This window comes from Xiphophorus hellerii, chromosome 3 (assembly GCF_003331165.1).
Source record: "Xiphophorus hellerii strain 12219 chromosome 3, Xiphophorus_hellerii-4.1, whole genome shotgun sequence".
NCBI lineage: Eukaryota > Metazoa > Chordata > Actinopteri > Cyprinodontiformes > Poeciliidae > Xiphophorus > Xiphophorus hellerii.
In genome coordinates this window covers 16,411,954-16,424,252 of record NC_045674.1, presented here as the reverse complement: position 1 = coordinate 16,424,252, position 12,299 = coordinate 16,411,954, and the positions used below count along the sequence as shown (strand labels likewise).

At 37.1% G+C, this 12,299-nt stretch overlaps 1 protein-coding gene across 1 annotated transcript; it reads left to right on the top strand.

Annotated features, from left to right (window-relative positions):
• Positions 1 to 8,084: 8,084 nt before the first annotated feature.
• On the top strand, positions 8,085 to 12,235 carry sgk2b (serum/glucocorticoid regulated kinase 2b). The gene is made up of 12 exons (XM_032557915.1): positions 8,085 to 8,251; positions 8,808 to 8,883; positions 8,973 to 9,042; positions 9,158 to 9,183; positions 9,529 to 9,586; positions 9,668 to 9,751; positions 9,841 to 9,972; positions 10,052 to 10,164; positions 11,267 to 11,486; positions 11,565 to 11,720; positions 11,803 to 11,892; positions 11,973 to 12,235. Exons 1-12 carry the CDS (start codon positions 8,185 to 8,187, stop codon positions 12,117 to 12,119), a joined length of 1,239 nt encoding a protein of 412 aa, XP_032413806.1. The 5' UTR covers positions 8,085 to 8,184; the 3' UTR covers positions 12,120 to 12,235.
• The last annotated feature ends 64 nt before the right edge of the window (positions 12,236 to 12,299 follow it).

Here is a 12,299-nt window from a genome sequence, read left to right as displayed (position 1 = left end):
CCTGCTGTCGCCCTCTACAGGATACTGGAAGTATTTCTGACGTTTCAAAATCAATTTTATTTACTGTCTGAAAATACTTTGTAATATCAAAATCAAAAGTACACCTGTGTCTATCCATTATTTTAAAAACAAAGTAATTCCAGCTAAAATTTATTTTTATGTTCTCTTGTAAATCTATATGAATTGTTAAGTCAGGCTCAATTTTGAGAAAAGTATTACACTAAAAGTCAAACCTGGGAAATAAATTTTTTATTTATTTTTTATTTATTAAACTTGATTAAAAATGATTTGTTTTGTTTCCCACTGTTTCTTAACATTAACAATGTATGACTGTAATCAAAACAGATGACAAACTCAATGTGCAAGAAAACCTCAATAAATCCCTGGGAAAAAGCTGGAGTACTAATTTTTGTCTTGTCATAACACACATTAACAGGCAGCAAAATTCATAAATAGCTGACATTAGCTCTACTTATGAGCTTTTTCTTACTTGGTGTTGTGTTGTAAGTCACTTTCAAACTACAAAAACTCCTACTTAGACTGCTATCAATAAATTAATCAAGTGTATGTGATTAACATTTCTTGCAGTTGTCCCTCTAAGTTGTCTGGAAGCAGCAGGATCGTACTGAGAGTCATGGAAACGCTCTTTTCCGTCACGGCTGCTCCTCCAGCCTTAGTGCAGCACATTATAAATACGGTTTGCAGCAGAGGTGAGAACACTTTCCTGCAGTCTTAAATGTCAGATGACTCAAAGCTCCATCAGTTTTCAGAAAGTGCCGCACTTCAAAGCTCAAAGGTATTTGCTATAGTGCAACTCGAAGGAGTTATATCACAAAGCATGATTTTTTTTTTTTTATTATTTGTTCAGGCTAAAGCTTTGTTAGTGATAGAATGTAAGTGACCTTGCTGAGATGAAGCCTGATTAATTATGTTAAGAGCAGACAAGCTTTTAATAAAAACCATGAGCAATCAAATAAATTTGAATTTGAAGTGAGAGATTTGAAGAAGGTTTTATGTCTTTATTTTGTTTTAGACACAGATGAGCTTGAACACATTCTCTCTTTTTTGAGAAGTATGTGGAGAAGGAATATTCTATAACAACGTACAAAAACACTGCAAGTCTCACGAGAAAGGACAGAAAACAAGAAAACTGAAAAGTTGCTGGACTTGAAAATCCAAAACAACTCAGAATTGTTTTTAAAGAGAATTGTTTTATCACAAGCACAAAATATTCATATCACCATTCTTGATGTTTCTAATTTAACTTTATTTGATGAGGACAACACATAAAGACAATTCTGTACGTAAAAATGCATTTGAGCGTATACAGGACTTTTTGTCAAGTCTAATTTTCAGACATAGACGAATATAAACCATGAAACAAAATGATTGATCCTGAATGAACTTTATAAAAAATAAACAGCATTGTTTAGTTTATAGCTGTCATTCTGCTAAATAGTACTTTAGTATATGGGTGTATTTGAAATAGCAAAAGTTTTAAAATCATTTAAAGTGTAATAAGTGACAAAACATTATCTTCTTAAGATATTAAAAGACAAATATGTGTCAAGTCTATCTGTTCAAACAGTTATATTAAGTTTAAACACCACATAATAATGGCAAGTGTCATTATGCAGAGTGAAATCTGTGCTAACATGGGCAGAAACGTTGCTCAGAAAATAAGAAGCCAAAACTTCAAAAGTTCCTTAAAGAAATTAAAAAATAAATAAATAACAGATTATAGTTTGGAATTGAACTATAGGGACAAAGATCTTCATTTTTGGAGAAATTTTATGTGACCTAATGAAAATAAAATTAAAGTTTTTGACCACAACATCCATTTTTACACTTTGAGAAATAAGACCACAATCCCACCTGTGAAGTGCCAGCATCATATTTTGGTTGGTGTTTTGTTATTTTTTATTTATTCATTTATTTTGTTTGCTCTGAGAGGAACTTGTGCATTTTACAAAATAAATAGTGTCATGAGAAAAAAACATTATGCAGAGATATTAAAGCAACATGTGAAGACATCAGCCAGAAGCCTGGACATGATGTTCAAGTCCAATTGTATGATGACCCAAATCATCCTGCTGATTACATTTTTTGAGTATCTGTCACAAAAAATCACAAAAGCCGAAAACAAATGTGAGAGTAAGGATTCCTTTCAGCCTGGTTACTCTGGTTCTGTCTGGACAAAAGGGCCAAAATTCCAGCAAATTATTGAGAGAAGCTTGTGGAAGGAAACCTAAAACATTTGACCCACCACGCCGTACAGTTGAAGAAAATACCAAATGCCAAGGAAATATACATAAACCTCTGAATTTGAGGACAATTTAAAAAAAATTCTCGTCATTCTGATATTCAGTGAAACAAAAATACTTATGGAAATCCTAACTGAACGAAAACGCAAAAAGGTTAATAACCAACAACAAAATAAATGTTGATTTTATCCAGTATTAAGTGCAAACATTCATCACTTCCAATTAGAAAATTTTATGAAATATTTTAATAATTCTAACGAGTTTGTTAATTTCGCGTCTGTACAATCGAAGCTGCCGTTCTGGAAACACTCCAGACCGAAGAGCTGGAGCTTCCTCGGCGTCCCCTCTGTCCTCACATGTAGGAATGCTGTTGAGCGCTCAGATGTTCTGCGCCACTTGTTGCATTCCCTGAGAGGAGAAACCAGCTCAGACCAGCTCGACGTTCGCCACTGAGGGCGGCTGGTTGGAGACCAGCACAGACTGGTTGGTTGAGCCTACAGATTGACTGGGGGCAGAGGGGCGTTTACTCCTTCCCTCACAGACACAGTCTCCATGGCAGAAAGGAAAACTCCCCCTGTTTCTGTCAGAGGATCAGCTTTCTGCAAACCTAGAGCCATGGTGCCCTCTCCGCTCTGACCTATGCAGTGTCTCCAAATTTAGACCCCCAGAGACACAGGAACAAACCCGATGTTATTTCAGTATCAGAACTTCATGTCCTCCATCTGATTTACATCTCTTAAATAAACACAGGTACAAAATTTCATTCATTATTTCCTACAAAACCGTTAAACTCAGGCTCACACTGAGAGCCATTGTTTGTTTTTCTTTTCTATGCATAGTTTTACTCCTCGTCTTTAAACTCCTCAGACATCGCCGTTCTTTTCTGTTTCACTCAAGAATTTGTTTACCACCAGCAGCAGAACCGGACTCAGCCTCCCTTTTCCCCCCTCATTACATAAGAACACATTAGTGTCAAAGTTTGGTTATATAAATCAGTTCTCGGTAGAAAGCCTTCCTAATGTCACTGGGTTGCTTGCATCTACATTTTGTGCAGCGATTAACCGTGCTTGTTTTATTTCCAGAACGACGTCTAAAGCCTTAGTGGAGAATTCAAAGCCGAACACGATTATTGTAATTCAGGTTTTTCTCGTGCTATGCTGTAAAATTATTAAAGAGGGCCAAAATAAACAAACAAACCAGGGCTTTAGAGAGAGTCTTTTTACTTCTTAATGATTTTAAGATCCAGCATAGTTCATTTTTATTGAAAGGTCATAAATCCACAGGTGGAATTTGTTCTCATGTTGCTGTTTGTAAATGAAGAAAAACTCATACCTCTTGCCTGTCTCACCCTGAATTAAAAAAAATCTGCTTCTTAAAGCTCTGCTTGTTCAACAAGCAGTATAAGGTGCCAATCAGCACATTTTCAGCCAGATTTACGAGCACGATACTGAAGGAGCTCACAGTAGTGATTGAGTCCTTGAACATGTGTGGTGCAGCTTTGAAAGAAAAACGCTTGCATTTGTGTTTTTATAGAAATGTTTACAGCATGGGTGCAGTCGGTAGCACTCTGGCCTTGCAGCAAGAATCTCCTGAGTTTGAGGGGTTTTTTTATGCAGTTTTACTTACAAACGTCAGTTTTACTTTTAATAAAATAATAAAATGTCATTTTCTTTCAAGGTATAATGACGTATGTTGATTCTGAAGAGGGGTGTAAGATCTTTTTCTTTATTGTTACCTTTATATATACACATTTTAAAACGTGTCCATGTGGATGGTTATTGATGTTTAGTTGTTTGTGGTGCAGTAGACTGACTTCTGGGAGAAGGGGTAGACTATATAAGATTTTTTTTCTTCAAACTACTCCTTTTCACTCAGAACTTATGTTTGTGTTAACATGTGACATGTTCATTTTTAAATGAATGAAGTAAACGAATAAATAAATGTTCTCTTTGTGAATGCATGGATTTCCAACCACAGTCCAAAAACATGACTGTTATGTTAATTGCTTCCTCCAAATTACTCTTAGAAATGTGTGAACACCAACATAAATACTGCAAAATTGAACTTCAAAACTAACAAGTCCGTTAACCTTTCTGTATGTATGTACACATTTTTGAGCTAAAACTTTTGTTTTAGTTATAGCATTCAGTCTTCTCACAAGTGTCATTAATTAGAGAAAATCTGAATAAAGAGTCCTAATGATAAACAGATCTACTGATTCTCATGTGGGTTTCCTTAGTTCCTCAGGGCATGATAATGTATGCTTATTATTGTTACTTTTGGAATTAAAAACAACAAACATACATATAAGTCATTGTATTTGGCTGTTTTGGACTCTTTTTTCATTTTTTAATGTTTAATATTCCCTGCACACATGTTCACACTTCACAACGGGAGGCAGATGCTTCCCTCAAATCAATTATTATGGACAAACCGAAGTAGAAAGCTATAAACGTGTTATGCCTTCATCTCTCAGAACAGGTTTGAAGTCGGACTTGGGATGAAATTAATTCTCACTTGACTAAGTTTACATATAAAACCTGCTTCTGCTCTGCTTCAGAAAGAGAAACAGATTTCCACAAGGATAATGACAAATAAAACAGAACCTTAAGAGAAAATAACTCACCGTCACAATAGAGCGAGTATGTATAAGTTAACTTCTGAAGTATGAAATGACACGAGATGGAAACTGATCACAGAGGCAACAAAAAATGATTTTTATGCTATTGGTTGTTTCTCCAGTATTTCCTGTATGTCTAGATTAAGTAGGATGACAGTAAGAAGACATGGGCTTGGCGAAAATCTCCTGAAATCTTATAGGAGATTTTTTTTTAAGCTCTGATGAAACCAGTCTTTAACTTTTGGTTCTCAATTACTGAATACATGTTTTCCACAAAACAAAACTCTGTACACCGGCAAAAGAGAATAATATCTCTCATAGTGGAACATGGTGAGGCAGCATCATGCTCTTTGTTGAGGAAGATGTGACTCCTGCATTGGAGGTTAAAATTAAATATACACTTTCTTAACAAGTAAAAGGTAAATCTTTTAAATCCTTTCAATAAATTGGGCAGAAATTTAATTTAGAAACCAAGAATCTGTTCCAAAATCTGCAGCTAAGAAGCTTTCATAATACAGTGGTTAACAATGAGATCCCTCGGGTAGGTAATGAAGTTAAAGACACAGGTACAGCTGTAGCACATCATTTTAAATGAGTTTTTAGCTACGTAAGGCTTTTTTTTTTTTTGCCTTACGCAGGCACTCTGACATAGTTCATGTTACACAGCGGTAGGAAAAAACTTGAGCAGCAGTTTGAGCTGTCAGAGATTCTCCAGTCACGTGCAGGACACAGCAATACACAAAAAGCTGGAAAACGTCAATACATTTATTTATCAGCCCTCAAAGAAAATGCAAACTATTGGGCATAGATGAGACATTATTTAGTCATGTGCAAAAGTCTAAGTTTTTATAATCTGTATAGTATGTTAGGATGCAGGAACCAAGTGACCCTGCAGTGGTGCAACCCTTCAAAGAGCGGATCAGTATCAATGTCCCTTCATGCTTCTTATGGCTGCAGGTTAGAAAGCCATCAGACGCACACAGAGCTTTGGTAATGGACAGCGCATGAACTCAAAATGCTGCAAACAGAGTTTTAGTTTAAAGGGATACTGACTTTGACAGCCAAATAATTATCTGTTTATTTATGTTTAGTTTCACACTTGTATCATGCAGAATAAAAGTCACAATAAAGGTTGAAACAAGATTTGTAATAAATCCATTATTCTCTCATTTTTACACTACAAATACATTTTAATGCACCCTTTCGATACCTAATGTGTAGATATATTCAGTAAATTATAATACAATTGAAAGGTTAATTTATTTCATCTACTCATGCTACAAAATAAAACACGTTATAAAGATTAATTACACACAAACCAATGTTGTCAAGTCTTTATTTCTGTTAATTATGATGAGTTTGTCCTTACCAATAAAGATCAAAGATTAGAATATTACTACAAATCAATTAAAAAAAAGATTTTTCATACAGAAAAGTGAACTCAATGTCTGCTTAAATGTTATTTTTAAAAATACCCAATTAGCCTCATCAAAACACATATTCTAATTTACTGAATATGACTCTATTCTGTATGAAAGTGCAATAAATTATATTCTCACTCTGAATACAAGTAAAAATGTGTCCAATCAGATAGAAGACCATCGCTGTCTTGACAAATCACTCAGTGTCAATCGACACATTTTGGTTAGCAGTCACCAGACCGTATCACAGTCCTAAAACTGGGTCAGTAATGATCCAAACAGGCCCTGCCTGTTTCCCAGACGTGCCGCAGACAAGACGTCTGATAGCACATGTTTGGAGCGCTGTCAGGAATTTACACACGTAGTACAGTTTTCAGAAATCAAAAATAGCCCTGAACTAGTGGGTGCATTCAGAAACTGAGAAGCAAATCATGAAAGCTGAACTTGTCAGTAAAATTAGGGCAACACGTGATGACAGCACTTCATTTGAGTAAACATGCTCCTATCTGTTTGCTATTATGCAGGGTCCTTCCTTCCTATAAGTACTTGTGAGTAGTATACTAGCAGTAGCTATAGCCATTTGGCTTTTGTGTTTTCTTGATTTAAAAAATATACATTTATGTTTAAGATCATCAAATAAAATTTGGTTTAAAACAAAAATAAATTAAAAAAAACATGATTTGTGTATAATTTACCTAGGATTAGCCATGTCTTCTGGTTCAATTTCACTTATTTCATCCAGATCTGACTACTGCCAGACCAGTAAAATAAAGAAATGGATTAATAAAACCTACATGATGACATGAAGTAAGCTCAAAGTTCTCAGAAAGCAACTAAAGAAATCAATTTTTTTTTAGTTTTGACATGGCTACGCGCCAAATGTTTTGAGACTCCACTCCACAGTAATGAACCTTCCCCATGTATCCTCCTACCACAGGCCCATCTCACATTTGACAAAAACATTTTGATAATATTTGACTGACAAGACCAAAGAAGAACTCTTTGGAAGGTGTGTGTCCCGTCACACCTGGCACAAAACTAACAGAGCATTTGAAACAAACGGTGATACCTGCAGTCTCTGCTTCTTCTGGAGCTGGGCGAATCGCTATAATTGATGAAACCCTGAATTTCTCTTCCAGAAAATGTTGGGTGAGAATGACATAAAGCACATCAGTACATCCTCTGTAGGGCTCAAAAAAGGGACAGTTCTGGGGTCTGGATTAAAATCCAAATGGGATGCTCTGACCTTAAACAGGCTGTTCATGCTTAAAAATGTGTCACATTACTTTGTTCAAACACTTCTGCAAAGAAGAGTGGGACAAAATTCCTTGACAGCGATCTAAGAGACTCGCTGCCTGTTAACCCAAATGCTAAAAGGCAGTCCTTAACGCCAAGTGTGGATAGATAGATATCAGGGTCAGGCTACTTTCTCACCTGCTAACATGAGGCACCATGCAGTCATGGATCTGCTTTGGAGCTTTTTCAGTCATGGGTGCTAAAATCGACTGCCAGGATGCTTTAATTGCAACGATTATGTTGTAAAACACAGCTATGAAGGCCTTCCCTTTCAAACTTAAATACTTGGTGAGAACAAGTAATTGTTTAACCAACACCGGTAATACCTGTAACACAGCTGTAGAGAAGAAAGTCCCTCATACTGGCTATAAGCGGCGCTCATGTTGAGCCTCGCATGGTGTATTTATAAGTTGTCCGAGGGAACTTGAACGCATCGCCTAATGCGTCACAGGTCTTAAATTGAGCAGCAGAGCCGTTGAAGTTTCAGTCCAGACGGTCCGGTTTGATAAGGACGGTCGGTCTGAAACCAGAACCAGAACTTGTTCTCTTTGGAGTTTTATTTTTTAAATAAAACTTCCTCCAGATGACTCTGACTCAGGAGCGACCGCTGACTTATGCCAAAATGAAGGGGCTTGTTACATCTATCTCAGGTAGGTCGTCATTTTTAAGCTTAATTGAAAAGTAAAATTAGCTAACTGTTAGCCTAAATATCGTCACCTCCCTAAAATACTGGAATAAGTAATTTTGTCCTAAAAGTGTTTTTTTTTTCTCCCCTAAATTGTCTTTTGAAAACAAGAGGTGGTAATTTAAAAAAAACAAAAAAACTTTAATTTCTTTTTTCTTTCTTTTTTTTTTGTGTGGCCAAAATCACGTTTAGCAAATTTTGACATTATTTTACGAAAGTCAATATAGGAAATATCGCAAATTATTTGGAAAATGCCTTCAATAAAATATTCCTCAATAGGAAATATGGGTTTATATTGAATAATTTCATTTATAAAATTAATATTAAAATAATTTAACACAAAATTGCTTGTGGATATCACTTAGTTACTCCAGAAAGCTATTAAATTTCGTTTAATGTTCAGTACGACCTCACTCTGAAAAGCTGCCAGACATAATCAGACTAAATCCAGCTAGTACATTCTTATGTAATGGACTAACCCACCCCCTCTCTGCCTGTCCCTCCGTCCATCTGTCTTACAGATGTGCTGAAAGAGAAGAAAGTTGGCTTCAGCGATTTCTTGCACAAACTTGTTTCCACCCACAAGCCCTGCCAACAGTAAGTTAGCAAAGAAAATAAGACTTTCTTTTTTAAAACTTTGAGTCCAGCCCTTTAACTCTTAGCTGTGCTTGACCTCCTGAATGAAGCCTGGACACCCAGAAACTGCTGAAGAGACGGAGCAAGCTGAGGAGACAGAAGCAGGAGAAAGCTGCCTCGGTGAGTTCAGATCTGGTGGAGGAATCTTAGGAGACGCTGCCTCGACAGCGGATGAAACCCAATCCCACCTTCTGACTGACTATCCCTCCCCTCTCTGTCTGTCTTATTTTTTCAGAGCCTGGTGAACGCAGAAACCTCACAGTGAGTCACACCCACTCAGCGTTTTTCTTGACATGAGAAAAAGTTTTGGCTTCACATTACAGAGCAACCCCTTTCTTTTATAGCAGTCAATTGAGAAGCACAGTGAAGGTCCATGGGAGGGTCCCCTAATTGGCTCCTAACCTTGTGAGCCTGCGTCACAGGTTGTGGCATTAGCTATTATGAGGGCTTTTTGAGAAAAAACAAATAAACTTAAAATAACCAGGGTTAACTTATTATGTGGCCACATTATGTGTGTAGCACCATCACTCCATTTACATACTTGTCTTACAATCATTAATACATTTCTTGCTACTTACCACTGTTTTCTGTCTTTGTCTTCTTCAGGGTGAAACCCTCAGACTTTGACTACCTCAAAGTTATTGGCACAGGAAGCTTTGGAAAGGTATTTATTTTTTCATTAATATATTAGTTTTTATCTATAAAAGCTGTGAAATGATCAATTAAAACATTAAATGTATAACAGGTGTTGCTGGCAAGACACAGAAAAGAAGGAGGTTACTACGCAGTTAAAGTCCTGGACAAGCAGATGATCATCAAGAGGAAAGAGGTCTGTCCTTCTGTGTTTCGTTGTGTCTGCTTGTCCATCTGTGTGTCTGTTTTTCTGTCTAACTGTGTCTGTGGGTTGTGTCTCTGCAGCAAAGGCGTGTGATGGTTGAAAGGAGTGTGCTGCTGAAGGGTCTAAAACATCCATTCCTGGTGGGGCTGCATTTCTCCTTCCAGACGCCAAAGACGCTCTACTTTGTCCTGGACTTTGCAAACGGAGGAGAGGTATGTGGGTTAGAGAAATCCTTTGTTTGATTGAGTCGCACAAATTCTCTCTAGAGTTTTATTTCTGTGTTTCTTTCAGCTGTTTTACCACCTGCAGAGAGAGGGTTCGTTTCCAGAACCCCGAGCTGCTTTCTACGCCGCAGAGATTGCCGCTGCGCTGGGATATCTCCACTCTCTGAGCATCGTTTACAGGTGCACAGATGAAACATGGCTTTGGATAACTCTGTCAGCGGCTCTGCAAGTTTGGCTAAAGTTCAGTTAAACAGCTTATAGAAAAAATAGTAGACTTCTATAAATTATGCAACATAACTAATCATTAGCTGAAACATTTAGGTAAGTTAAAATACACCTTTATTCTCTATGGTTGGTGTTTTTTCTTCATGTATTAAATGTAATAAGAGGAAAACTACTGAAATCCCTGATTTCAAGTCAAACCTTAATTATGTTGTTTTGTTCACAGTAAATGAGTTCGTCATAAATAAGTGACACATTTTTATATCCCAATGGAAACTAACTGGTTTAGTCAGAAGAGCATTTTTCAGAGACAGGACAGTCTACCTTACTTTCTCTGAATGGGTTTTTACTGCCCTACATAAGGAGCTTTAAAGTTTGTCAAAGTGTAAAATTGCCTCAATTTCTCAATTAGAACTAGAGAACATGAAACAAATTAATGTCACCAAAGTGTTTCTCAAAAATTAGAAAAATATGTAAGTGAAAGCATTATAGAATGAACAAAATTTCAAAGTATGAAACTAATTAATGTTATCTAGAGGTAATTGAAGGTCTTATGAGAAATCTAGGGCCTACAATGAAAATGATTGACTTAGAGATATTTTATTTACTAAACAATAGGCCTTTCACATCAACAAATTTTGCTGGATGATAAATTGTCCCTGAAGTTATTGCAATAAATAATAATAATGTTGTTTTTAGACCATTTTCAAGTAATATATTAAAAACGACATAATAATTGAAGAACACATTTTGAAAACTCAAAGTTTCTATTGAACATTTAACACTGCAACTGAAAGATATTTTAAATATCAGAAATAAACAAAACAACAAATAAAATTAATTATGAAGTTTCTGTAAACAAAACTGTCTTTCGAAAAAAAAAGAGCCGGACTGAAAACTTTTGTCATCCAGTTTTTGGTAGGAAAAAAAAGAAAAGACAAAAACAATAAATCATGCAAATGTAAATTATTGAGCTTGTTTTATTTTAACAAGCGATGAGCTGATTTATTGCGACAGGCCTACTGAACACTTCTTTTCTGCTCCATGTGTTTCTGTGCAGAGACCTGAAGCCAGAAAACATCCTGCTGGACAGCGAAGGCCACGTGATGCTCACAGACTTTGGTCTTTGTAAGGAAGGCGTGGCTGTAGGTGGGATTACACACACCTTCTGTGGGACCCCAGAGTACCTGGCTCCAGAGGTTCTGCTGGGCCAGCCATACAGCCTGGCTGTGGACTGGTGGGGACTGGGAGCGGTGCTGTTTGAGATGCTCTCTGGACTGGTGAGTCTCACTGGATTAAGCTTCGTCTTACTGTTTTCTGCATCTTTAATTCACTGTATCGCCTGTTCTGCTTCCCAGCCTCCGTTTTACAGCTGCAGCAGACTGGAGATGTTGGAAAATATCCTCTACTCTCCTCTACGGCTGCCCAGCGGCTTGTCTGAAGGCGCCCACTCTCTGTTGAAGGGGTTGTTGGAGAGAAACATCTCCAAGCGCTTGGGCCAGAGACTTGATATTGTAAGTGCTTGCAGAACAGAGAGCATCCAGAATGAATGAAGAGGCTCATGACCACAGGATTTTATTTCTGCTGTTTTCTCAGGAAGAGCTGAAGGAGCATCAGTTCTTCGCTTCCATCAACTGGGACGACCTCATAGCCAGAAAAGTCCGGCCCCTATTCATCCCTAAAGTGGTACGGATAAATCAGAAAATGGTCAGAAACATAATTTCAACAAGTTCCCGGTTGGTTCTGATTGTCTTGTCGTTTTCTAGACCAGTCCTTGTGATGTGTGTTACATCGCTCCTGCGTTCACACTGCAGCCTGTCCCTGCCTCCGTCAACGACAGGACGGAGGCAGCCGCTTCCAGCGCAACCTTTTCTGGATTCTCCTTCATGAACCCAGCAGAGCCAGAATCATAACGCCACCAAGTCCTCCTGGAGTGGGATTGCTTAAATATTTATTAAGTTATATATTTTTTTTTATGTAATGTCTATTTTTTGTACTTGAATGGGATATTAAAACCCTGATATGGTAATTTGCAGCATGTTTCATTTGTTGCTTTTGAATAAACTGATATATTTTTAGATTTTCACTGATTT